The sequence below is a fragment of the Podarcis erhardii genome, assembly GCF_964252035.2.
Source record: "Podarcis erhardii genome assembly, chromosome: 13".
NCBI classification, from domain to species: Eukaryota; Metazoa; Chordata; class Lepidosauria; order Squamata; family Lacertidae; genus Podarcis; species Podarcis erhardii.
The window spans coordinates 15,655,387-15,683,242 of record NC_138502.1 but is presented as its reverse complement, the minus strand read 5'-3'; the positions used below and the strand labels follow the sequence as shown (position 1 = coordinate 15,683,242).

The 27,856-nt window shown below is 47.7% G+C and overlaps 1 protein-coding gene and 1 long non-coding RNA gene across 5 annotated transcripts in view; one reads left to right on the top strand and one right to left on the bottom strand.

Annotated features, from left to right (window-relative positions):
* The window catches only part of LOC309327806, a 37,042-nt gene that overhangs the window by 5,879 nt on the left and 3,307 nt on the right, over window positions 1–27,856 (bottom strand). Inside the window, exons 4-5 of one of the 2 annotated variants that reach the window (XR_014150653.1) lie at window positions 15,049–15,143; window positions 9,509–9,635 (exon numbers count right to left, since the gene is read on the bottom strand). This is a non-coding gene — a long non-coding RNA (uncharacterized lncRNA). The remainder of the gene's footprint in view (window positions 1–9,508; window positions 9,636–15,048; window positions 15,144–27,856) is intronic. The other variant, XR_014150654.1, reaches the window with a different exon arrangement.
* LOC309327777 (sacsin-like) lies at window positions 1,160–27,170 on the top strand. 3 transcript variants are annotated; one of them, XM_081837259.1, is made up of 9 exons: window positions 1,160–1,400; window positions 5,791–5,821; window positions 10,906–10,993; window positions 11,535–11,646; window positions 12,604–12,750; window positions 13,164–14,598; window positions 15,077–15,165; window positions 16,167–26,450; window positions 26,481–27,170. In XM_081837259.1, exons 2-9 carry the CDS (start codon window positions 5,799–5,801, stop codon window positions 26,975–26,977), a joined length of 12,675 nt encoding a protein of 4,224 aa, XP_081693385.1. In that variant the 5' UTR covers window positions 1,160–1,400; window positions 5,791–5,798; the 3' UTR covers window positions 26,978–27,170. The 3 variants fall into 3 exon arrangements, with proteins under 3 accessions (XP_081693385.1, XP_081693383.1, XP_081693384.1); XM_081837257.1 differs by having other exon boundaries at window positions 16,167–27,170; XM_081837258.1 differs by lacking the exon at window positions 1,160–1,400 and having other exon boundaries at window positions 5,223–5,821; window positions 16,167–27,170.

The following is a 27,856-nucleotide window of genomic DNA, read 5'->3' as shown; positions in this document are numbered from 1 at the left end:
ACCATGAAGCTGAGGCTCCAATACTTTGGCCACCTCATGAGAAAAGAAGACTCCTCGGAAAAGACCCTGACGTTGGGAAAGATGGAGGGCACAAGGAGAAGGGGACGACAGAGGACGAGATGGTTGGACAGTGTTCTCGAAGCTACCAGCATGAGTTTGACCAAACTGCGGGAGGCAGTGAAAGACAGAAGTGCCTGGCATGCTCTGGTCCATGGGGTCACAAAGAGTCAGACACGACTAAACAACAATTCCCAGGATTCTTGGAGAGGGAATGTGCTTTAAATGAATCGTTCCATACCACGACTGCTTGCTTGTACTACTTTCAAATCATCTTTATTGATTTTCAGATGTACACCCAATCATCTCCATTGATTTTCAGACATGCATCCAAACATCTATTGACCAACTCAAATGGCACAACAGAAATAAACAAGTGAAATACAGATCCAAACAGAAAAGGCATCAGTATGCCTCATATTATCTGCTATGATAGCGAGTATCAAACCCAGTGGGTTGGTTGTGCTTCTTTGGAAGAGAACAGGGGGAGGTGAGAATCAGTATTAAGAGTTGGTATGGACCTCAAAGTCCACCCTACTGCAGACAGCTTTACACCACTTTTAATAGTTATTGCGTCCCCTAATCCTGGGAACTATATTTTTCCTCTTCCAGAGCTACCTCTTTCCAGCACCTCTTACAAACTATAGTTCCCAGGATTCTTTGTGGGGGAAGGCGTATGATTTCAGTGCACCGTATGTGCCAAAGTAACCCAAAGACTTGGGCTACAATCCTAACACCACCTTGTCTGGCAGTAAGCTCTGTTGAATTCAGTGGGACTTCCTTCTGAGAGCTGCCGCTATAGTTACTACGCACTTTCGCTGAGGCAGCAGGGGAGGCATTGCCATATCTGTCTTTCTGGAGCCAGCCGTAACTTAGGGATCGTAGATCACAAGGATCCTAGAATCGAAGAGTCGAAAGGGACCCCAAAGGGTCATCTAGCCCAACCCCCTTGCAAGACAGGAATCCTGCCAACTACAGCTGTCTCTGGATGGGCTCGATCTTGGCCACTCCCTTCTGTAGTGTATCAGATACCGACTCTTCCACCTCTCCGCCTTTGGGACTGAATGCCCACCGTCTTTGCCCCACATCCCCCTCTAAAAGTGCCCGCCCCACTCCTCAGCTCCGAGACATTCCCCGCCTCTTTCCCAAACGGAGCGAAATCGCTTTCGGTTTCCATTTCGCCGGAATCGAAAGCGACTGGCATCTTTAAAGCGCAGCAGCCGCTGCTTCCCCCGCCCTCCGCCTTGAGGCGAGGTAGGGCAGCGGACCTATTTTCCTCTTTAGTCATCGTCGGCCGGGAAGCTGCGCGGGGATCTTCGCACCTGCATCTTCCAAGAGCCGCGGTGAGTAATAACAGAGCGCAGGTGATGGGGACCGATTCAACAGGACTCCTGGGCTCCTTGGGAGGAGTAACGGGGTTTAAACGGGCTTAGAAGAAGTACGAGCGTCTCTGGAAACACAGCGAAATGCTCTGATCCTAAACACATTTGCTTAGTTAATACAGACACTTCTAGCCCACCTTTCCTCCAAAGAGCGCAAGGTGCCTCGTTCGCATTTTATCCTCCCAACAGCCCTGGGAAGTAGGCTAGGCTGAGAGACTGGCGTCTGTGAGCCATCGCTTTTGAAGTTTTCCTCACCTAGCAAATTCCCCGCAGAAGCAAAAAGCTAATACTTCAGGCGGGGGAAAAAAAGATATAGCTCGGCCTTGTTCCTATCGCTCTAATTTCTACTTGCAGGGAACTCGCCTTTTCTTTTTATAAAACTTGGGAGGGAAAGTTAAAACGTCGACTTGCCTTGACGTTTAGCCTTGTCGACTAAAATGGTGCAGTGCTGGGCTCTTAGACCTCATTCTCCTAGTGTAGACTTGGCTTATAGTGTGACTTTGCAGTAGAAATACAAATATGGCTGTATTCTAAATGGTACTGCGTGAAATTACCACCGTTTTGCATTCTGGGGAACCTCCTGCGTCTAGTTGGCCTGTCTGGCAGGCATTCAAAAGGCGAAACTTGCCCTACTGTCTGGATGCAGTGATAATCAGGGAACGCCTTGTCACTTGAATGAATTTTGCTTCCCTGCATATAGCAATTAAAAGAAAGGCTGAAGAATGTGAGGTGGCAAGTGAGCAGCCCCACTGTTCTGGTACCCAAGCAATTCCTATAAAACTGAAGTTGGGAATCTACAAATGTAAACCCCTCCCCTTTGCTTTCTTGACACTCACCCCAGACACCATCTGGGCTCTGCATCCTCCTCCATTGTTTTTGGCTGGCTTGGAAGGTGTCCTTGAACATTTTTGATAATGCCTTTTGTTTGCGTAGATATATAAGTTTGTGTCCATCTAGAACCCTCTAGCGTTGAGTTTGCTGGGATGTTTCCTTCTTGATGAGGGTAAGAGGCACACCCATTTCTCTGTCCACTTTTTGCTTCTTGCCATGCCCAGCAGAGGCATGTGATGCCCAGAATGTGGACTTTGGGCTGAAAAAAAGGTTTCAGTCAGAGCACATCCTCTCTTATCAACCCTTGGTAGGAAACACAAAAATTTCTCCGGAAATGATGATTCTGCAATAGTTGTAATGGATCATGTGCTTCCATTGTGTTCTGGCTCTCTAAATGTGTTGTTTATTGTGTGTTTGGCTTTCTTGATGGCTGAAAAGGAGTGAACCAAATAACCTCAGTGGCCTGTGATGACCAGGGGATGTGTCTCTTCCCCTTGCATGTTTGTGATCCATTCTTCCAAAGTGCTCCCCTTAAAATTAGGGGAGCTGAACAAGTTTACAGTTGGGTCTGTAGTTTGAAATGATGCAGGGATATTTGATAAATTATTAGTAGGGTCCACGCTACTAGGTTATGCAAAATGCAGCTGGACTGAGAAACATGAGAAAAGACAGGAATATTAGGAGGTGAACAGTGGAAAGCCTTGGGAGGAAAGTTCCCATACAATAATACTTTAGTATAATTTAGGGAAACATCACTTTAAAATATGCAGAAGTGATTTTTAACACCTTTTAGGTTGTAACAATTTAAAAAAATTAAAAAGTTTTTTGGGAGGGGATGTTGGGGAGTTGGATCTTATATGTGGTGGGATTGTAAGTAAGTTGCCAAATTTTGGGGAAAGGTTTTTAATGAAACCTCAGCAATAATTGTCGGGGGGGGGAGAGGGAAGGGATCCCCAAAGCACCTGAACTGGATCTGTTATTACAGGGGGGAATCAGAAAAGCTTACATAAACAAGTTCTTGGTGGGGCTCCAAGAATCTCAGTGACGAGATTTGGAGGGGGGGGACTTACAAGAGTTGAAACACAGCAAAATAGTACAACACAGCATGGGAAATCATGTTAATTGACGTATTGATAAGGGTACGTTTGACCTAGGGTAAAAAAGAGAGACATTTTTGGTGGCCTTTTATTATGTACACAAGAAAGGTGGTGTGAAACCTATGCCACTGCTCTTTAGAAATATCTGGATTATGTAACTTTTATTTGTTCAAAGGCAAGATACTCTCAGGAAAAGAACAGTGCAGGCTTGATTCTTTGTATACACTGTCTAGTTTATTTGTAGGTTCATTTTATTTTGTAATCTTTGGAATGCTTTTGGTGTCAAAGGTTTTAATTTAATAAACAATAACGATAATAAATAGTAAAAAGGTTGTATGCCTGCATAAGAAAATAAATAAAAGATGAACTGACACAGGACAAGAACTGGGAGTTGGCAAGAGTTCAAGGAACTTGATAAGGTGCTGAGAGTTGTTAGGAGACCCCTGTTCCCTTCACAGAGCTACAAATCTCAAGAGTGATTTAACAATAAATCCCTCTTCTCAGAGAACTCTGGCAATTGTCTTCCTGTGAGGGGAATTAGTGGGTAAAACCTCAGCGCCTAGGGCTTGCCGATCGAAAGGTCGGCGGTTCGAATCCCTGCGGCGGGGTGCGCTCCCGTCGTTCGGTCCCAGCGCCTGCCAACCTAGCAGTTCGAAAGCACCCCTGGGTGCAAGTAGATAAATAGGGACCGCTTACTAGCGGGAAGGTAAACGGCGTTTCCATGTGCGGCTCTGGCTCTGGCTCTGGCCAGAGCAGCGATGTCACGCTGGCCACGTGACCCGGAAGTGTCTCCGGACAGCGCTGGCCCCCGGCCTCTTGAGTGAGATGGGCGCACCAACCCCAGAGTCTGGCAAGACTGGCCCGTACGGGCAGGGGTACCTTTACCTTTACCTTTAACAACCCTCAGCACCCTTAACCAACTACAGTTTCCAGGAATCTTTGGGGGAAGCCATGACTGTTAAAATAATAATAATAATAATAATAATAATAATAATAATAATAATAATTTATTATTTGTACCCCGCCCATCTGGCTGGGTTTCCCCAGCCACTCTGGGCGGCTTCCAACAGAGATAAAAAATACACTAAAATGTCACATATTAAAAACTTCCCTGAACAGGGCTGCCTTCAGATGTCTTCTGAATGTCAGGTAGTTGTCCATCGCCTTGACATCCGATGGGAGGGCATTCCACAGGGCGGGCGCCACCACCGAGAAGGCCCTCTGCCTGGTTCCCTGCAACTTGGCCTCTCGCAGTGAGGGAACCGCCAGAAGGCCCTCGGAGCTGGACCTCAGTGTCCGGGCAGAACGATGGGGGAGGAGACGCTCCTTCAGTTATACTGGACCGAGGCCATTTAGGGCTTTAAAGGTCAGCACCAACACTTTGAATTGTGCTCGGAAACGTACTGGGAGCCAATGTAGGTCTTTCAAGACCGGTGTTATATGGTCTCGGCGGCCGCTCCCAGTCACCAGTCTAGCTGCCGCATTCTGTATTAGTTGTAGTTTCCGGGTCACCTTCAAAGGTAGCCCCACGTAGAGCGCATTGCAGTAGTCCAAGCGGGAGATAACCAGAGCATGTACCACTCTGGCGAGACAGTCCGCAGGCAGATAGGGTCTCAGCCTACGTACCAGATGGTATAATAGTGGCTTAAATGTATATCTGGCAAATTAGCGGTTTAAATAAATATTGTCCACCTTTCCTGTCCACCTCATAGAATTGTTGCACAGTCTGTTGGCTACAAAAGCACATTCCAGATCACAGTCAATCTTAAGTAAGCTTACTCTAAAGTGAGTTGGCCCCAATGGCTTAAAAGGACTTAATTTTAAAATGTGATGGGGAGGGGTTATTGAGTTGTTTTTGTTTTGATTATGTACTTTGTGTTTTTATATTGTGATTTTATCCTGTGAACTGCCCTGAGACCTGCAGGTATAGAGCAGCATACAAATTTAATAAGTTACAGTAATAATAATTTAGTAAACGTGTTTTAGATCGGAAGCAGATGACAGAGAAAGATGCCACACTGCTTGTGGCAGGCTTGGGCTGTTTGCTTTTGCCTTTGGTAACAGAAGTCACATCCTTACCATACATTTAAAGCACCTGGTTTTCCCCAAAGAATCCTGGGAACTTTAGTTTCTTCCTCACATTAACTACAGTTTCCAGCACACATAACAAGCTGCAGGCTGGCAGGGTTTTCTATTGTTCCAAAATCCCTTTGATGAGAGATGACTGGTTTGGGGGGGGAGTGTTTGTAACATCATGGTAAGAGATACCTCTTGTCTGTTTTGTTAAAAAATGTCCATTTACAGAAGGAACAATAGTTTATGAGCTCTTTTTTTGTTCAGTGGGGACCAATGTGCAAATCGTATTGGTGAGATTATATACTCCATTTTTTCCTCATTTTGCATTTTTCTCCTCACTTTTGCAGGTATCAACATGTCTCAGGGGCAGAAGAAGAGGTAAGAAATGGTGTGCCTGTGTATCCATGGGATTTGTCATGGACAAAAAAATGCCAGTGAGACTGTGCTGGATGTGCTGATCATAGAACTGTAGAGTTGAAAGGGACCTAAAGGGTCATCTAGTCCAACCCCCTGCCATGCAGGGATCTCAGCTAAGGCATCCATGACAGGTGGCCGTTCAACCTCTGATTAAAAACCTCCAAGGAAGGAGAGTCCACAATCTCCAATTGTTCCAATGTCAAACAGCTCTTACCACCAGAGAGTTCTTTCTGATGTTTAGTCAGAACCAAATCTATCTGGGATCTGATAACACCTTGCTTAAAACATTGCTGACTCTTCCTCCAAGGAGCTCAGAGTTAGACCGGGTGTGTGAAGAACTGGCCCAAGGTCACCCAGTGAGCTCTGTGGCTCTGAGGGTTAGGCTGTGGGCAGCAGACTGGGGTGAGAGCTTGCAGTGAGAACCAAAAGTTAAATGAGGATGCAGGATGAAGAAGCAAGTTAGGAGCAAAAGGCTACAGACCTCTGGGTATAGGGCAGTACAGTGGTATCTCGGGTTACATACGTTTCAGATTACATACGCTTCAGGTTACAGACTCCGCTAACCGAGAAATAGTACCTTGGGTTAAGAACTTTGCTTCAGGAAGACATCCCGGAAACATGGAAAGAAGCATATATCACATTTATTCCAAAACAGGATTCAGACCTAACTCAAGTCAAAAATTATAGGCCGATTTCATTGCTAAACACAGATTACAAAATATTTGCAGGAATCCTTGCGAAAAGAATGAAAAATATACTGTTAGAAATCATTCATAAGGATCAGGCAGGTTTCCTTCCAGGCAGGCAGATGAAAGATAATATAAGAAACATAATCAATATTGTGGAATATCTGTCTGCCAGGAATGAGAAACAAGCCATAATGATGCTTGTGGATGCGGAAAAGGCCTTTGACAATATAGCATGGGATTTTATGTTGAGAAACTTGGAATATATGGAGGTTGGTAAAGAATTCTTTAATGGAATAAAGGCAATCTATACAGAACAAAAAGCCAAATTGATTATAAACAATGTAGTCACAGAAGAAATAAAGATATCAAAAGGAACAAGACAGGGATGCCCACTTTCGCCACTATTATTTATAACGGTGCTAGAAGTCCTTTTAAATTCGATTAGACAAAATGGGAAAATAAAAGGAGTGACAATTGGCCAAAATGAATATAAGATTAAAGCGTTTGCAGACGATTTGGTAATAACGATAGAAGAACCAACATGTACAGCAAAAGAAGTATTGGAGGAAATCGAACAGTTTGGAGGCGTGGCAGGTTTTAGACTAAACAAGAAGAAAACGAAAATGATTGCAAAGAACATGGATCAAAGTGTAATTGAAATAATGCAACAGCAAACAGAGATAGAGGTGGTTAAAAAGGTGAAATATTTAGGAATATGGGTAACCCCAAAAAATATAGATTTATTCAAGAATAACTATGAACCAGTATGGAATGGAATAAGAAAGGACTTGGAGGTGTGAATCATAGAATCATAGAGTTGGAAGAGACCACAAGGGCCATCGAGTCCAACCCCCTGCCAAGCAGGAAACACCATCAGAGCACTCCTGACATATGGTTGTCAAGCCTCTGCTTAAAGACCTCCAAAGAAGGAGACTCCACCACACTCCTTGGCAGCAAATTCCACTGTCGAACAGCTCTTACTGTCAGGAAGTTCTTCCTAATGTGTGGGGAAGAATGAAACTGTCATTTTGGGGCAGGATATCCACAATTAACTTGAATGTGCTTCCAAAGATGTTATTTCTATTTCAGACTATCCCCATAATTAAGGGGAATAGAATTTTTAAAGAGTGGCAAAGAGCGATTTCAAGATATATTTGGCAGGGCAAAAAGCCAAGAATTCAATTTAAGTTACTAACAGATGTGAGAGAAAGAGGAGGCTTTGCCCTGCCTGACTTGAAATTATATTATGAGGCATCTTGCCTTTGCTGGTTGAAAGATTGGATAAAATTAGAAAATAATGAATTATTAGACTTAGAGGGGTTTGACAACAAATTTGGATGGCATGCGTATTTATGGTATGAGAAGAAGAAAATCCATAGAGGTTTTGAGAACCACATCTTCCGAGGTCCTTTAATTGAAGTATGGGATAGGTATAAAAACCTATTAGAACCTAGAGTACCACACTGGTTATCTCCATTAGAAGTTATGATTATAAAGAAAATTAATATGAGAGGCAATTGGATCACATATGGTCAAATGTTAATTAAAGAAGGGGGAAAATGGAAAATGAAATCATACGAACAGGTTAAAGAACATGTATATGGTTGCATTACTTTCAAATAAATGAAATGTTTAGGAAAGTTATTAAAGAAGGAGGTTATGCTGACAAGGATTCAAAATTTAAGATTAAAATAATAAATAATGGTTTTAAAATTTTATCCAAAATGTTTAAGTTGTTGCTAGAATGGAATTTGAAGGATGAGGAAGTTAAGTCGGTAATGATACATTGGGCCAGAGACTTTGGCTATAACATACAATTTGAGGATTGGGAAAAATTATGGAAAGAAAATTTAAAATTTACAGCATGTATGACGTTAAAAGAAAATGTTATGAAAATGTTTTACAGATGGTATATAACACCGGTAAAATTAGCGAAAATGTATAAGACATGTAACAAGTGTTGGAAATGTAAAGATAAAGAAGGCTCTTTTTACCATGTGGTGGGAATGTAAGAAAGTGAAAGGCTTCTGGGAAAGGATATACAACGAATTGAAGAAGATTCTAAAATATACATTTATAAAGAAACCAGAGGCCTTTCTGTTAGGAATACTAGGTAATGAGATAAAGAGAAAGGATTGTAAATTTTTCCAATTTGCAGTGACAGCTGCAAGAGTGTTACTGGCCCAGAAATGGAAACAACAGGAAATACCAACGGTGGAAGAATGGAGAATGAAGCTGTTAGACTATGCTGAGTTGGATAAATTGACTGGGAAGATTAGATATTTAAGAGACCAAAAGTTCATCGAGGACTGGGGGAAATTTGTGGAATATCTGGAAAGTATAAGTGAGGGACAGATAACGCTAGAGGGATTTAAAGAAGCACTGTGAAAAATTGAGAAGTATTGTTTAAAGGGAATAGAAAAGAAGGGTATAAACAATGACAGTACAAACCTAAGGAATGTGTAACTTAAATAATGACTATGGATGATTTACGGAAAAGCTGAAGGAAGTCCAGAAAAGAAACAATTTGTGAAAAATTGGATGTGAAATTAGTATGTGTTTTTTGTTTTTGTTGTAAACTAATAAAATTATTTCCCCCCCCCCCCAAAAAAAAAGAAACAGGATGCCAGGACCTGAGCCCAGCAACCCTAATGGCCGTTATTGGTTGCTTAGAGCTTGCATCTTGCTCCAGGATATGGATTTTTTTTTTTTTTTAAAAAAAGAACTTTGCTTCAGGATGAGAACAGAAATTGTGCTCTGGCAGCGCGGTGGCAGCGGGAGGCCCCATTAGCTAAAGTGGTGCTTCAGGTTAAGAACAGTTTCAGGTTAAGAATGGACCTCCGGAACAAATTAAGTACTTAACCCGAGGTACCACTGTATAATCATCATCATCATCATCATCATCAAGATGTCAGGGAGACAAGCCTTGAACAAGGCCTACCTGGAACAAGAAGTTCACTTATAGTTTTTGCTGGCCAGTGGGATCCAATAGCCAAGCTGGGTCAGTAGTGGCAGCCCAGGGTCCTTTGAATACTAAATTGTCCAGGCAGAAGGCACAACAATGCAGTGTCACTCAGGAGGGAAACCTGCACACAGACCCAACAGCAGTGAGGATTTAAACTAGGAGTTAGGAACCTTTGGACCATGGGCCAGTTGCCTCCTTATTCTGTTTATAGTGTTTCTCACCCCTGCTAAACTTAAAGTTGCAAAGGCCTTCTATTGTAGCCAACAGTAAGCTTTTCCCCAAGCTCAATTGTGTTGTGTTGTTTTTAGGGTGCCGGGTTTGCAGCCGGGTCCAGAAACGTGATTAATCCTTTTCTCTCCCCACTTGTAAACCCTCCACAATGTCTTTTCAAAAGTCTTCTTTTGCCATAATGGTTGTATAAGATGATCTTTGGGGAGAGTGGAGTTGGAGAGGGAAGGGTTAACCCATCTCTCTTCTCAGCTGAGATTTCCAGGAATCTCTCTCTTTCTCTCTCCTGGCAATTAGGCTTGCTAAAAGTTAGAAGGCTTTTTTCAACCCCAGTTGCTGTGCATGTTAATACATCTCTCTGTCTCTCTCTGTATATGCATGTACACCTGTGTATGCTTGTATTATTGCGCATTTGGTGGCTACACACAAGACTGGGAATGTGGCTCTCACAGAGGCGGAGCTAGCTGCTGCGGCACCAGGAGCTGCGCACATGTTGTGCACCCAAGGGGCAGGGCAAGTGTCCCAGGGGGGCGCCGCTTGCGCCAAGCATCCCAGGGGGCGAGACACCTAGGGGGGCGAAGCAAGCCACCCATGGCAGGTTGCTTCCTGGGCAGGGTGGGGGCAGGGAGGGAGCCACGCCGCTTTGCCAGCAGCCTTCCTCCCTTCCCTCTTCCTTTTGACAGCTCAGGAGAGGCTCCCCCCCAAAGGAAGGGGGGGCAATGGCGAGCTGCTCATCCGCAACTCCCAAGCCTCCTTCGAGCTGTCAAAACGAAGGGGGAAGGGGGAAGGCCGCTGACAAGGCGGCGCAGCTCTGCCCCTTCCCCAATGGCTTGGGAGTCGTGGGCGGGCAGTGTGCCGAACATCAACCCCCTCAGTGATGACACCCGGGGAGGACCGGCCCCCCTTCCTCCGCCCCTGGACTCTCAGGCCAAAAAAAATTCCCTACTCCAGACTGAAAACTAGGAGTGGCTGGTGTGGACAACCCCTCTTGCTACACCATTGCTACAGTTTACTTGGGCAGTGCAAGGGTTGGGCAGGTCGGCAGTGAGATCAAGGTTGCCCAGGTGCACCACCCCACCCCACAGCCTGGTCCTGCTTAGATTGAAGTCTCTCTGTTTCTATTCATAGACTCTAACCACTGTAACTGTCTGCCTTTCTTTCAGGAAGGGCTTTCAACAAAAATCACCTCCTGTCCTCAAATACTTGCAGGGTATCCTCCGCAAGTACCCAGATGGGGGTCAGATCTTAAAAGTAAGTTTTTTAAGCATTGAGCCTGGACTTTTTGCATTTGCCGTATTTGAGAGCGAAGCCATTTCACATGGATTGCATTTTAAGTAGGGATTGAACAACTTGCGTGTTCACAGAGAGGAGGCAGTCAAACACCCGGATTTGGGGGGAAGAGAAGTAAGATTGCAAGTTTAGAGCAGGAAGCTGCTCTGAAGCGCAGGCCCAAAGGACGGCTTGTGGGAGTGGCTGGGTGCAGGGGTACCAAAGAAGGGTGTCAAAAACATCAGAATGGCCAGTTCTAGTGCAATATGAAAGAAGGTGCAGATTTGCAGCAAAGAAGCCTGCCAGGTCTCCCAGCCTTTACAGATGCGGGACAGCAGCAAGGAGATGGCTTGCCCTCCCTTTTCTAAATAGGTAAAGTTTGAAAGGGGTGATATTGACGACCCCTGTCTATGTCTAGAGTTTATGGGATGTGGGGCTGGCATCCATGTAGCAATTTCCACAGTTGTGTCTGTGTTGACCCCTGGCATTTATTCCTACTCTCATTCTCTTCTTCTTCCTGAAGGAGCTGATCCAAAATGCAGATGATGCGGGGGCTGAAGAGGTGATCTTGCTCTATGATGCACGGAGTTTTGGAACCCAGAGCCTTTTCTCAGAGGGGCTGGCAAGCACCCAAGGTATGGATTAGACAGCTCCCAATGGTGGGTGCTCTGGGGGCCCCAGCAAAGAAATCACAATGTATCCTATAGGGAGGAGGTTGGCTGGATGAAATTCATAATAATTTTTCAGGGATGCTTTCAAGGGCCAAAGGCTTCCTTTTTAGCAGTCAGTAACCAAGGCTCCTCTAAGTTCTCCTTATATTGACACCAGGATGATTCTTTGTGCCTGGGAAAGCAGCAGTGAACTTCCTCTACTTTGGGGCCATTTCATCCCACAATGCAAACAAGGAAAGCTGCCATGATGTAGGGTCCTTCCAGGTGCCTTGTGGGAGGGAAATATGGCTGGCCCACTGTACAGTAGTTTCCCACATTCTCATTTCTGTGCTACAATATCCATTTTGGGATAGATGGAAAACACTGGCCATATATGCTCTCACAGTGACTGTAAAGTCGTATAAATGTGCTTTAAACAAATGGTGTGAGTACCTGAGAGTGCACCTCCAGTATGTTCAATATATTGGCTCTATTCCAGTATCACATCATGGTTTGCAGAAATCTTAATCTAGAAAAGAGATGGTGGTTGAGGCTGTGGCTCTCCAGATATAGTTGATCTCCAACTCCCATCAGTCCCAGTGATTATAGCCAATGGTCAGGGATGGTGGCAGGGCTCTCCAGCCCTTGTTTATAGGACCTGGTCTGCTTCTGATAGCAATCAGGTTTATTAGCCTGCTCCCATCTCTCTGGTGCCACAGCCCTCTGGAGGTGGCTGTTACCACGGTTTGCTAAATTAGACAGGCTCCCGTGCCACAAAACGTTCAATCATGATTTCTGTTTTGGTTTGCTGGCCGATCACAAACCCTAGTTTGCAATTCAGACATTGTGCCATGTCAGATTTGGCTTGGGAGTGACACTGTGAATCAAACCATCATCAAGGCACTTGAGTAAAAATTGCATGACCACATTTCTCTTTTTCAGGCCCTGCACTTCTTGCCTATAACAACGGTCTATTCTCTGAGGCTGACTGGGAAGGGATCCAGAGTCCAGGCATCAGTCACAAGGAGGATGACCCTTCTACAGTTGGACGCTTTGGCTTGGGCTTCAATTCAGTTTACCATATCACAGGTGAGAAGTTCTGCCTGGCTCAATTTGGGAGATTGTCAGTCTTCAAAACGAGATGTCTTTGGGAGGAAGGCATAAGAATTATAGGGAAAAGGCCTAGAAGACAGCTCAGGACTCCAAGACCTCAGGGACCACCTCTCTCTCCTCACATCGGCATACCTGGACCCTGCAATCATCCTCAGAGACCTTTGTCTGTGTACTTCTTCTGAGGGGGAGGGAATGAATGGGCTTTCTCAACAGTGGCTCCCCATTTGTAGAATGCTCTCCCCAGCGAAATATGCCTAATGCCATCATTGAGATGGGGGAAATTGAGAGAGATAAGGATGAATTGAAATAGGAGCATGAAGGGGGGAAAGGAACCAAGACTGGGGCAACCACATTTTAATGGCTGAATTCCTTCCCTTCGTTCTGTTTAGATTTCCCATCTATACTTTCTGATGAATATTTGGGGGTGCTGGACCCACAGCAGATGGCATTACATGACGGGGGTCAGCTCTGGGAGGTGAGTGAATGGGAAGAGGCATCCGACCAGTTCCAACCATTCTGGGCAGCACTGAAGTCTCTGGGCCAGCCTTGCCCAACTGCGGAGGGCCACTTTCCAGGCACCCTGTTTCGCTTCCCACTACGACAGAGTCCATCAAAGATCTCAGAAAATCTCTACAGTCCAGAACGGGTGCAGAAACTGCTGCTCTCGTTTGTGAATGATGCCCCCATTAGTTTGCTGTTCCTCAGGAACATCAAGAAACTGACGTTGGGTCTCATTGAGTCCGATGGTGCCATCCGCGAGCTGCTGAAGGCTGAGGCCACCACTCGCCCATTTAATGGGTTGGGCATGAGCCAAGGTGTGCTGGAAGTTGCAGAATGCAGTAGTGGAAAGGCAAACCTTGTTCATGATGCTATGGGCACTAAACTGGACATGGGTGTCCACATCAAAACACTTACTCTATGTGGCACTGGGACTGGACAGGCCAGCAAGTGCAACTGGCTTGTGTTGTCTGCTGAAGCGAAAAAGGATGCCTTCCCAGAACTGTGGGATCTCGCAGTGAAGGTCAGCTCTAAGCCTGTGTTGTCCTTGGCTTACTGTTTGCAAGACAAGTGCATGGGACGCCTCAGCTGCGTCCTGCCGCTCCCAGCCACAGAGGAAAACACCACTGGATTGCCACTGCACATCAGTGCCCCTTTCCAGCTGACAGATGACCGAAGACACGTGCAGTGGTCTGAAGAGGGGTCCCAGGCGAGGGGAGCCGATGGTCGTTGGAACCACTTGCTTATGGAGGAGATGTTGCCTGTTGCTTATTGCCAAATGGTACTGCTGGCATCTACCTGTCCGGACAACCCATATGGGGCGTGGCCAGACCCAGACCAAAGCCAACAACTCCGATACAAGCCTTTAGTGGTTCAGATATGCCAGACACTGATGGACATGAAACTCTTGGTACGAGTCGGGGATGGGGAACCTCGTTTGCTCCACCCCTGCAAAGCCGTGATCTTGCCAGAGGTAGTGAGTGGTAAACCAGTAGAGAAGGCCCTGGAGAAGGCCCTCATTTTGGCAGGATCACCGCTTGCAGCTGCTCCTCTCCATGTGCGCCGAGCTTTGGTGTGGGGTGCCAAAGGCAGGGCAGTGGTGCAAGAGGCCACACCGAGGTTTGTCAGGGAGACCCTGCGACGGACTACCAGTGTGTGGCATGGGATATCCTTGACAGAGAAACAGTTGCTGTTGGAGTACTTGGTTGGAGATGGGTGTTACCAGGAGCTGAAGAATCTGCCACTGCTGCCGACAGCCAATGGAAACTTTACCTGCTTTGGAGATTCTGGGGAGACGGTCTTCCTCGAGAACCACAACTTCCCCAGGTGAGCAGTCTTACCACATATGATTCCCAGGGTAAACCGGCATTGTCCTTTTCGCCCTACCACAGTTAAATGTCCTCGCCCTATTAGATGTTCCAATTAATGGACTTGCATAATGGTTAATGCACGCATGTGCACACGCAAGGCAGTTCACAAATGTCTTCACTATGGCTCATTTCAGACATTGCACCAACCCAAGAGACAGAGGCCCTTATGCACTTTTTTCATATGCATAGTTCGGCTCAGTGTCTCCCCTAGTGCCAGCCTGCACTTCTTTGAGACCCAGTTTTCACTCTGAGAAATACTGCCCTACAGGATAAAGAGGCCCATGCTGCATTTCTTTGATTCCCTAAAATGGTTAGCCCCATAAATAAACCAGTAGCATTAACTGGGTGCTTGTTCCATAGTACATCCCTTTTCTTTGTCACCCTGCCTTTGTCCTTCCTAACTGACCTGTGGTATCTTTCTGCCGATTTTGCAGGATCCTGTTGCCTGGCCTGGCTCACCGGTTCTTGCCCAAGGATCTAAACCCTGAGCTGCTGAAGCATCTGCAAACAATTGCAGAAAAGGGTGAGACTTTCAGTTTCCTGGGTGCACCATGATCAGCTTCTGGTGTTTTATGGGTTCCCCGCCCTGGTGTTCTTAAGATGCTGTTAGACTACAACTTCTATTTTCACTGGCCATGCTAGACTTCAACTTCCTTCAGCCTCAGCCAGCATGGCCAATGGTCAGAGATTATGGGGATGGTAATCCACAGCATCCACAGGGCACCAGGCTGGCTGCCACCAGTGTAAATGTTCTACCATGTACAAACACATGCTTTTTACACACAGGCACCATTTTCTCCTCCCAGCAACACTGTAAAATAGATTAGGTGGAAAGATAGTGAGCGGGACACCAAATAGCAGTAGAGTGGCTGTCTCCAAGTAAACAAATTAACTTCACAGCTAGTTTGGGCATTTGAACCCTTAAGCACAGGGTTGGGGAACATTTCCCCCCAGCCACCAGTAGAGATGGATCACTCTTGTCAAAGGTCTGATCTGATCGCTTGCAGTGGATTCCGCCACCCTTCCATCATTCTCTGTTGGGTTGTCCTCCACCACCTGCATGAAATTAGAGCAAGGGCTAAAGGCGGTCCCCCTTTGCCTTAGTCTTATTTTCTAATCCAGGGGCAGGCGACATTTGGCCCTCCCGATGTTGATGAACTACAACTTTCACCAGCTCCCTTAATCATGGCCAATGGCCTGGGATGATGGGAGTTGTAGTTCAGCAATATCTGATGGGCCACAGTTTGCATCTGCCTGCTGTAATTGCTACACCACGCTGGTTTTCGGTACGCTGATCAGTTTCAGGCTCCCTTTGCTTCAGCAGTGCTGTAGCATCATTGTGATACCAAATCATTCACAGACCTATACATATTGGAGTTCAGTTGCATCCAAAGTACTTTTCAGTGCTGGGCATAGAAGTAGTGTATACATTGCCACTTTGCTCCCAACAGGAAATGCAGGTGCACACAAATGGTGGTTGCTGATTTCTCTCTCTCTCTCTCTCTCTCTCTCTCTCATCTTCAGGGTTATTCAGGAACTTTGTCTCCATGGATCAAAATGTCATTGAGCAGAACCTTTGTGGATCTCTCCCTAAGGACTGGGTCAGCAGCAACCCTGCTCCTGTATCTTGGTGCCCAAAGGAGTACCCAAAACAGCCCCCGCTTGAGTGGCTTTCTGCTTTCTGGAGTTTCCTGAGTCGCCACGCTCCCTCCCTGGCACCCTTCAAGGGATGCCCCCTGATACCGCTGACTCCTCTACAGAACTCCCACAGTGGAATCCAATTGGCACGGCTGCTGCCTCAGCCTACTCTGCTGTTCCAGAGCCACGAGGGGCGTTGTCTTCCAGACGAAGTGGCTGGCATTCTGGAGAGACTGGGATGCACTGTGGTCCAGAGCTGGCAGCCAGAATGGTGCCACCGCCAGCTGAGAGAGTACGTCCTAGAACCCACGCCTGGGAGTGTCTTGCAGGTCTTTGCCCATTTAGGGGTGGCATCCGTGGCTGGTCGCGTTGCGTCTCTGCCCACCTGCCAGATCAAGAGCCTGAGTGCTTTTTTCTCCACGGCTGTGTCGCTTTCCCCTAAAGAAGCTGAAGTCTTAACTGAGTTGCCACTCTTCTTCAAGATGCCCTCCCTCCTTCCACCCACCAGGTCTGGCTTGGTGCCAGCCCAGCACCACCTGGCTTTAGAGAAGAACCTGGTTCCACCAGTGCCCTCGGATCTGCTAACTCCAGAGCCTGTGCTGTTGTGTCACAATGAAGCTGAACGCCACCTGCTCTTGCTAATCGGGCAGAAGCTCCTGGGGACACCTGATCTGTGCCTGCTGTGCATCAAGGCGATGAAGAAGGGGGCATATGCCAGTTGGGCACAGGAAGCCAAGCGGCTCATGCTGTGGGTGCTGCACAATGGGGACTCCCTCTTCAGCCAGAGCCAAGAGCTGCAAACTTTGTGTCGTGAGCTGCCATTCCTGGATTGCGGATCAGGAAGGTTGGGCAGGCCCAGTGATCTCTATGATCCAGAGAATCGCACTTTGCAGGACTTATTGGGACCTTGCCGCTTCCCCACAGGGCCCTTCCAGGAGCCAGCAGCACTGCGAACTCTTCGTGTTCTGGGCCTGAAATCTGATCTCAGTGCTGTCTGTCCAGCAGATGCATTGATGGCTGCGGAGGAAGTTGGTCAACTGCAAGAGGCTGCAGATGCCAGTGCCAAATCACGGGCACTCATCCGGGTCTGCAATGAGACTCCTCTACTCTCACGCTTCTCCTCACAGGAGCTGAAGCTGCTGCGGTCCCTGCCTTGGGTGCCTGCCACCAACGCTTCCACATTGGCAGCAGCTGGAGATTTCTTGGCACCTGAACTGCTTCGCTCGGAGAGGTATGCTGCTCTTGTCGGGCTGGTCATGGGACTGACTAATGCTTTTCGGCCAGAAGCTGCAAAAGAACTGGGTCTGGAGAACTCTCCTCCACCAGAGAAAGTGATGGAGAATCTAGCTGCCTTGGCACAGGGATGTCACCCTGAGGAGGCCTTTGTGTTAACTACAAAGCTGCACAGCATCTATCGGCACATGCAACAGCACCTGAGGGACTTCCAGAAGCCACCTGTGGGACCTGTGGTGTGGAATGGGACTGGCTTCTCATTGGCTGCAGATGTGGTGCTGGCCTACCCTGATGGCTTAGACCTTACAGCCCTGATGTCACGAGTGCCTCTGGACTTCCAAGGTTACAGCCAGCTGTTTGCAGCATGGGGGGTCCATAAGTTACCAAAAGAGGAGGAAGTGTGCCAAGCAATGCAGAAGTTGGCAGATCAAATCAATGCCCGACCACAAGGCGGCATGCATGCTGAACTGCTCCTCGTGATAGCTGTCCTGGACTGGCTGTGCGCTCGTGGCTACCATGGAGAAAGGGAAATGCCAGTGCCTGTGCGGATTCAAGGACTGTCCGGTTTTGTTCTACGCCCGGCCAGTTCTGTGCTGTACTGTGACATGGATCGGGCACACCTTGCTGAGCTGGATGGCGACCCACCTACTTTGGTGCATGAATCTGTTTCCTCTGCCACTGCTACCTTCCATGGTGTGGAAATGCTAAGCACACGGTTTTCAGGCTTGGAAGTGTTGGAGGCTCAGGCATGGGGTCCTTCGGAGCCAATCACCCTCCAGATCCGTAACATCCTTCGTGAATACAACCAGGATGCAGATGTGTTCCTGGAACTGCTGCAAAATGCTGAGGATGCTGGTGCCCAAACTTGCCGCTTCCTAGTCGATCTCCGTGAGCATAACGGTACCACTGAAGGACTCCTCGACCCGGGCATGGCTGCCTGCCAGGGCCCCGCACTTTGGGCCCAGAATGATGCGTTCTTCACCGAGACAGATTTCTCCAACATCATCCGTCTAGGTGCAGCTTCCAAGGAACGGCAGGATGACAAGATTGGTTGCTTTGGGCTGGGCTTCTGCACTGTCTACCACATCACTGATGTGCCCTCTCTTCTCAGTGGCCGCACCATGCTCATCTTTGACCCAAACATCACCCACCTTCGGAAGCATATCCGTAATTCAGGCCAACCAGGCATGCGTCTCACATTGAACCGAAAAGTCACCACTGGATTTCCTGAACAATTTCGACCGTTCAGAGGAATCTTTGGCTGTCAACCTGGAGATGATTACCAAGGCACGCTCCTCCGCCTGCCCTTCCGCACTGAGGAAGAGGCAGAGGACTCTCAGATCTGCTGTGATCCGTTTGGACCCAGTCGAATCAAATCCTTGCAAATTGGTTTCCGGGAGATGTACAAGTACCTGCTGATCTTCCTGAGAAAAGTGCAGGAGGTGTCACTGACCCACCTTCCTCATGGTTCCAGTTCCCCAGAAACCACCCAGCCATTAGCCACAGTGAGCAGGAAAGCACTTGTCAGGATGGGTACGTCCACTATTGTGCAGTTGACAGCCACATGGAAGTCGAGTGTGGTCACCAGCCATTACCTGCTGCACTCCTGCTCTGCTCAAGGAGAAGCCCTTCAGGTCTTCAAACAGGGAAAAGAAAAGGATGTCCATTTCTCGCCTCCTGTTGCTAGCATTGCTTTGCCCCTCCGCCCCGCCACTGCTGCTGGAAAATGGGTTCCAGATGTAGATGGTTTTAAGGGCCGTGCCTTCTGCTTTCTACCTCTTCCTATTGAAACTGGACTCCCGTTGCATCTCACGGCAGTCTTTGCTGTGCAGAGTAATCGCAAAGGACTCTGGGAAGCTACTGAGAAGGGGAAATGGAACAAGGCGCTCTTACGGGATTCCGTGCTGGGTGCCTGGCTTGGAGCACTGTCCCTGCTCCGGGACATGTACGAGGAAGGATTGCTGGAGGACTATGAGTACCATGCTTTCTGGCCTGACGTGCGCAGTGCCAAGCACCCATTCAGTGAAACAGTCAAGGCCTTCTACCTAGCCTTAGTCAATGGTGTTGATGGGGAACAGCCAGTTCTCTTTTCTGATGGACAGCAATGGTGCCCAGCCCGGGATGCCTGTATCCTCAATTCTGACATTACCTGTCAGGAGCATCTGGAACCTATAGCTTTCAGGGTCTTCTCTTTACTTTTGCCAGAGCCAAAGATGGCGGTGTCAGTTCCAGACTGGGTGAAGATGAACTTCAGAACTTGCATCCAGGGGGATGTCCTGTTGCCAAACACCTACAATTGGGCACGATTCCTCTGTGAGCTTGTTTTGCCCAATCTTGCTCAGCTGGCAGTGCCTGATCGCGATGTCCTCATTCTTCGTGCTCTGGATATGAATGATGCTGGCGTGAATAAGATCCTGACATCTTGGCCTTGCATTCCAACTGTCCCCAATAGTTTGCTGAGAAACATTAAAGAACTTGTACACCCAAGAGGCTGCGCTGCACCTCTCTACGCTCCTGAAGATGGCCGTTTCCCCACGGGCACAGGGTTTCTGGAACCAGAGAGGCTGTTGCGCTTGGAGCATCTTGGCATGGCCAAAGATTGTGTAGAAATGGAGGAACTGATAGCCCGAGCCAGAACTGTGGCAGCCTTGTGGAGTCATGACCCAGTCAAGGCCTGCCAGCGTGCTCGCTGCATCCTAGAGCTCCTTGAGGACCACCTGCAGGAAAGCTACAGCAACACTACCCAGGTTACTTTCAGAGACATTCCCTTCTTGCCAGCAGTACTACCTGCTAACCAACGCAAACTCTGCTGCCCCAAAGAGGTTTACTCCCATAAGCTGCACCCCCTGGTAGGCTTGACTGAGCCTGTCCTGGACAAGACAGCCCTTGGTAAAGGCTTGAAGCTCTCCATGGAGCTAAAGGAATTCCTAGGACTGAATCGTCAGCCACCAATATCTACAGTGCTGACGCAACTGGAGGAAGCATCACGTAGTTCCAATGCCCTGTCCAGAACGGAGCTGGGAAGCATAGCACAAATCTGCTATGCTTTCCTGAATGAAATAGTGCAGATGAACCCTCTGTCCAAGGTGGAAGTGTCCCAAAGGGCAAGGACATTCCCCTTTGTTTTCATGGGCACTGGCTTTGTGTCAGTGTGCAGTGTGGCCCATTGCCTGTTCTTTGATGCTGCTCCATACCTCTTCCAGCTGCCTCAGGAGTACCAGAAGCAAAAGATGCTGTGGGAGTGTGTTGGGTTGCCCAAGACTTTCAAAGTGAAGGACTATGCCACTGTGTTGCAGACTTTGGCCAAGAAGAGAGCTGGACAGTCTCTTTCCAAAGGGCATCTGGACCTAGTTGTCAGGTTGATCACTGTAGGGCTGGCTGAGGCCGTGCCAGAGGGTCAACAGTTGAGTCCTTATGAAGCCCAGAGTGTATTTTTCCCAGACAAACACAAAGTTCTTCATCCATTGCCCAAGCTCCTCTTTGATGACACGCCATGGCTTTCACATGAGAAAGGGACCCTGCTCTGTCATGCCATGGTCCCGCGGGAAATTGCTATGCGCTGTGGCATTCAGACCACAAAAGGTCGTGTCTTGTCACGCCAGCGGATTCAGGGTCTCTCTTCCTGGGCCACAGATTTTGGAGCCAAGGAAGAAATCTGTACCCGGCTGGCCAACATCCTCCGTGAGTACTCCTCTTCACAGGATGTGCTAAAGGAGCTGCTGCAGAATGCAGACGATGCTGGTGCAAATCTTGTCCACTTTGTCTGGGATCGGCGACAGCACCCGACTGATCGCGTCTTCAGCAAGGAGTGGAATGAACTTCAAGGCCCGGCACTTTGCATCTACAATGACCGCACCTTCCAGAGGTGTGACATAGAAGGGATCCAGCGCTTGGGCTCTGGTGGCAAAGGTGGGAGGAGAGATGCTACCGGCAAATATGGACTAGGTTTCAATACAGTTTATCACTTGACTGACTGCCCTGCCTTTGTGACGGGGGACAGTGCTCTGTGCGTCTTTGACCCCATGCTGCACTACCTCCCTGATTCTGATGAGATCTCACCTGGTGCAATGTACAACCTTGCTAAAGAAGTCAAAGACACCATCCGTGATGTTTATAATACCTTTTTACCTGATGTGTTTAACTTGGAACAAGGCACAGTTTTCCGGTTACCCTTACGTACTCCTGATGGTGCAGCCTCATCCCGTATCTGCCAGAGCTCTGTGTCCGAGGAAGACATGAAGAAAATTGTGGTGGCTCTCATTGAAGAAGCCGACAGCCTTGTGATGTTCCTCAACCACGTTCGCTGCGTGGTCTTCTCTATAATAAGTGAGAGGGGATGGACACCGAAGGAGGTGCTGCGGGTAGAGGCTGAAGGTGGTGAGCCTGAAAGACTGGAATACCAGAAGCGTCTCCAACAGGCTGCTGCAGCAGGTGGAATGGATGATGGCGAGCCAATGAGAGTCTTCTACAGAATGAAGGTGAAGAGTAGTATCTCCAATGTTTCCAGCAACTGGCTGGTAGGTAGGCAGATTGGGCTTGAGAGGGACAATACCGTGCAAAACGTGGACTTGGCGTGTGGGGGTGTGGCAGCTTGTTTTGACGGACGGCCACCTGGTAGGGCCTTCTGCACACTGCCGCTTCTGGAAGAAACAGGCCTTCCCATCCACATCAATGGGAACTTTGCTGTGGACTCTGCTCGCCGTGGCTTGCGGAAGGATGATGGTGAAGGTGGTGCCAATACGTCCTGGAATAACTTGCTGCTGCAGTGTCTCATTGCCCCATTGTACTGCCACTTGCTTTATGAGCTGCGCCAGGCACTGAATGATACACCACTGCAGTTCCACTCTCTGACTGCATGTGAGAAGTGGCTGGAATCAAACTATTTGCAGTATTTCCCATTTGTGACAAGGGATGTCCCCCCAGCATGGCAACAGCTAGTGACCCGTGTGTATGAACTGGCATACATGGAGCAGCTTCCCTTGGTCCCTGTGTACCAGAAGGAGATTAATTTCAAGTATGGATTTAAGATGGAAGAAGTGAGTGTGCACTGGAGTGCACCCAGACTGGGCCACCCAACCAGTGATCCCTATTTCCTGCCGTCTGAGATAAGTGAGGTTCTTGAGCTTACTCTTCAGAGTCTGGGCATGAATTTTGTCCCTGCCTTCCAACATTTGCAATTGGTACGCGACCATTTTGTCAAGGCAGGAGTTGATATCCTAACCCTCGATTCTCCTTCCCTCTGCTGCTTCCTCAAGAACCTGCCCAACTTTCTCCTGCCCTGCCCACTTCATCTGACACCTCTGAAGAATAGCTGTTACTGTTCTGCTCTCCTCGAGTTCTGCCTCAGTAAGCTTCTTCCTGATGACGAAAGCTGCCTGGAAGGTCTCCCTTTGCTGGTGACCCAAGATAACATGCTGAGGTGCTTCACTCAGCAGTGTCCTCCATACCATAGCAGTGTGCACAATCTTTTCCCACACCGTCAGGACTGTTTCTTTGGCTGCCGAATTGATGGAAAGGCCACGCAGCTATTAGTAAATATGGGGTTCCTAAAGGATTTTACACTCTCTGATTCTGTGGCCTTCATCAAGGAGATGCTGTCTTTGGACAACAGGGTCAGTACTGATAAAGGCCAGGAATGGCTCAGTGAATTGTGGGCTTTCTTTGAGAACCAGATTTGCATGACTGCAAATTCAGACACGATGAAAAATATGTTTGCAGAGCTAGTTTCCCTCTTCAAAGGTTGTGCCATGCTCCCTGTGTGCTGTGGCTGCACTAAGTTCTTGGTTCCCCTTGAGTCCCTCAACACGATAATGCCTGGTCAAGCAGGCACTGTTACTGAAATTCTCCACAAACTGGGCTTTTCCAAGTTGGACTCCTCTCTTTTGCCTCCAAAGCTCGCTGCACATTGCATTCTGCCATGTGTGTTGCAGATGGAGAATCCTACAGTAGTGCTCGAACAACTGGCAGCTCATCATGACCTGTGTTGGGATGCGCTCAAAGGGTGGGAGTTTGAAGCGCTGTTGCGGTTCCTAAGCAGCCAACTGAAGACGCTGAAGAATGACCATGGATTGGTAAGCAAGTTGAAATCCTTGCCTGTGTTTAAAACACACCAAAGGAAGCACGTTTCGTTGGCTTCGTACAGGAATATCTACATCTTGGAGTCCAAGATTCCAAAGGAAACCAAGAACTTCCAGGAGCTTTATGAGGTAGATGAGAAGACTGTCCTGCTGAGCGATAGCTTGCTGAACCGACATCTCAGTAAGAGCTTGAGCATTGGTGTAATGAACGATTTGCAGCAGTTTGTACAGCAGCTTTTGCCTCGGCTGCCCCATCTTCCCGAAGCTCGTGTACTGGAGGCTGTGAGATTACTCCTCCTTATCAAAAGGCATTATCCTAAGGAATATCAGGCCGAGAAAAAGACAGTGGTGACAACATTCCAGTCTTTCGCCTTCATCCGGGACAAGCAAGGTGTGATGCATCCTGTGTCCTATTTTTATGAGGAGAAAATGTGTTTCAAGGAGTTGAGAATGGATTCTCGGTTCGTGCCACGCAAATTCTATGACGCAGTGTGGCCAGAGAATATAAGGGAGTTGAAAGAGTTCTTACTTGATGTAGGCTTGCGGCAAGAGATCTCTGAGGAATACTTTCTAGTGTTGGCTACCCAAACTGCAAAAGAAGCATTGAGGGCTGGAAAACTGAAGGATGGTGCCCATGATCTTGATAAAAGGAGGAGAGCACTCTGGAGCTACTTGCTTTCCAGTGAAACCTTCTCAGAGGCCTTCCTGGAAACAGTGTCCAAGATCCGTTTCCTATTGCCAAAGAAGATCTCTGAAGATCTGTGTTGCCTTCACTCGCCATATGTGCCGTGTAATACTCCTGTGGCACCCCAAGGTTCCTTGTTAACTGTGAAAGCAGACCTGGTGTGGACTTCAGCGGTCATTCTGCCTTCTGTTGAATATGTTGGGGAAAATAAAGAAACCATCCTAAAACAACTGGGAGTGCTGCGCACCTTGCCAGCACATTTAGTCTTGGAGAATCTAAGAAACGTATGCCAGGCACCATGTGACACTCCGAAAGCTAGGAAAACTCGAGAGGATGTCCTAAAGTCAGCTTATGACTATTTGTCACAACAGCAAACGTTAGAGACTGGCTGCTTAAAGGGATTCCCTGTGGTACTAGTGGATGGCGGTGAGGTAGCAGAGGCCCAAAATGTGGTGGTCTCATTAAAATACCCAAAGGATTTCCGGCCGTATCTTTACAAGCTACCACCAAAGCTAGCTGTCTATATGGATGTCCTGGAGAAATTGGGAGTGGAAGATGAGGCAAGCATCCATCACTATGCCAGTGTCCTGGCCAGAATTCATGCAGAGACTGTAAGGCAGGCTAAACTGCACGCCAACCTCACCAAAACAGTGCTCAGGGCCACTCAGTTCCTCTTCCAGCTCTTAGATGAAGCAAAGGATCAAATGGATTTCTCGGAGCTGAAAGAACTGCATCTGCCTTGTGCTGATGGGAAGCTATATCCATCAAACAGCCTCATCTTTAGTTTTTACAAGTCTGGCCAGGAACCCCAGGGCTTGCAGTGCAAATTTCGCTTTCTGATAGATCTCTCAATATGTGAGCTACCTTACGACAAGTATAAGCAGCAGAACCTTCTGCATCGGCTGCCTGAAGCCTTGCGCCCCAAGAACTTGTTAGATATCACTGAAGAGCAGCTGGACGAGTCCTCTCTGAAACTCTGTACCTATGGGGAACACTGTGAGTTCCAAAACTGGCTACAAGAACTACTCATGTCTTGCGAGTTCCAGCATGCTCTGGTTGCACTGCTTAAATGGCAGGGTGGGACAAAAGTAGAGGAAGTGGAATGCATGTTTGAAGGACACTTCTCACCGGAGCAGCTAGAAGTGGTTTGTTGTGAAAAAGTGTGCACAACCATGGTGCACAATTCACAGAGCGTGGAAGGAACCCAGTGTGCCAGGACAGTGTATGTTGCAACAGTGCCAGGTGGCAAACTGCAGATTTACCTTGCACACCAGGAGAGCAAAGATGCACATTGGGGTGTGGAGTTCTCTGGCAATTTAGCCACAGAACTGAATAGGCTTTTAGGACAAAGATTTAAACTGTATGCCCTGATGGTCCTTGAGCAGATTTTGGTTTGCCAAACGCCTAAGAAAATTGCTGAGGTGCTAGAGAAAAACAAAGTCCCCTTGCAGCTGCCAGCAAACCTAAATGCCTATATCCTGCCTCCTCCTGGAGAGGACATCCCTGAGGAATGGTATGACAGCCTGGACATGAACATCCTCCACACCTTTCTGCCAGAAGATTACGTGGGTTACCTGGATTCTTCCAAGCCCAGAGAGCATTACCTCTACGCTGTGGTCCTTGAAGCCCTTGGGCCACGGCAGAGCGGTACTGGCCAAGTACACACATACCTTGTTGACTTGGGAGGAGGGCGGCATGCAGAAGTCAGTGCCTATGACCTTTACCATTTCCGGAGGAATAACTCTGCATCTGATCTGAGTAAAGCTGTGGTCTTGGCAGAAGGCTCCCCTGGTGCTAGCGGTACTGCAAGACCACTTACAAGTGGCAATTGGTACGAGAGGCCACTGAGTGAGATAAAGAAAGAAGTGGATGCCTGCTTGGCTGAAATTTGGAGCTTGTCAGAGGATGAGAGGAGGAAGGCTTTAAGAAGACTCTATCTCTGCTATCACCCAGATAAAAACATAGGTCAAGAGGATTCTGCCAATGAAATTTTCAAATACCTTAAAGACAAGATCAAGGAGATGGAGAACAATAGAACACCCAGTGGCTCCAGAGGGGGACCCAAAAGTAGAGGTTCCTACAAGAGGAGCTCTGAATTTTGGGGTGAATGGGACCAGCAAGCTCATCAGCATCAAGAGAGGCGTACAGAATTCACTAGGCAAAGATGGGGTGGGGGTGGAGGAGGATGGGGTGGGGGTGGAGGAGGAGGAGGAGGAGGCCACTGCAACTACAACTTCTGGTCCTTCCATCAGAGAGGGCCAAAGTATTCAAAGGATCAATCAAAACTTCGCTGCTTGGAGGAGGCCAGGCGCTGGCTAAGGCAAGCCAAGTGTGATCTGAAGGCGGCAGCTAGTAATGCTGGTCAGGGTAGCACTGAATGGCTGCTTTACAAGACTTACCGGGCAGTGGAGAAAGCCCTGACAGCAGTTGAATACTACCAGGGAGGTCGCTTTGACAGGAATCTGACTCTTCCAATGCTGGCTAGTAAGGTAGCTTCTTATGGACAGGAGTTGGAAAAGCTGCCTGATCAGATTGAGGAACTCCGGCAGCATGGCGTGGATGACAAGAGAACGCAGTATCCCAGCTACCACAATTCACCCACCATTCCCAATGAGGCTTTCCTTAGATGCAAGGAGAAGGAGGTGCTGCTTTTAGCAGGAGATATCCTAAGCGTGGTGAAGAAGTGGATTGGCCTAGAATGAGAGTGGTGAGGATTTTTTTGTTTAAAGTCTTGACCGACAATATATAAACATGGGCATTCTTGTAGCTGAAACATTTGGGATCAAATATTATAAAATGGGAGCGGGGCCTGTTTGGAAAATTGATGTCTCTTCAAACAATTCCTAACTCACTAACACTGTACCATGTGAGAAAACAGGACTAGATAACCATTCTTGAACAAAACAAAATAAAAAAATTCCTTCCAGTAGCACCTTAAAGACCAACTGAGTTAGTTCTAGGTATGAGCTTTCGTGTGCATGCACACTTCTTCAGATATTCTTGAACAGTGACATTCTTGAACAGTGACATTCTTGAACAGTGACACTTTGTTACCTGTCTTCTGATATACAGAAAAAATAAAGTTGCTTTGTTAAGAAATAAAGAAGCTAAGTTATATGCTTATGTTGTACAAGCTGTGGCAGAGATGGGGAACCAATGACACCCCCCCCCCCAGTAGGAAGCTGCTGTATACAGAGTCAGACCATTGGTCAGTGCAGCTCAGTACAGTCATACCTTGGATCCCAAACACCTTGCAAGTCTAACGTTTCAGCTCCTGATGCCACAAACCCAGTAGTGAGTGTTCTGGTTTGCAAACATTATTTGGAACCCGAACGTCTGATGCGACTTCCGCAGCTTCCAATTAGCTGCAGGAGCCAAGGTTCTGCAGGGGTCAGAAACTGCATTTGTAAAATGCAGTACCTTTTCAGGGCTCAATTTAAATATCAATATGGAATCATCACTTAACACAACCACTATTTACTTTTATTAATGAATTCCTACCCCACTTTGTAAAAACAAAACCCTAAGTACACAAGGCTACACTACTCAAAACCAACATAGTACAAAATACAATGAAAATT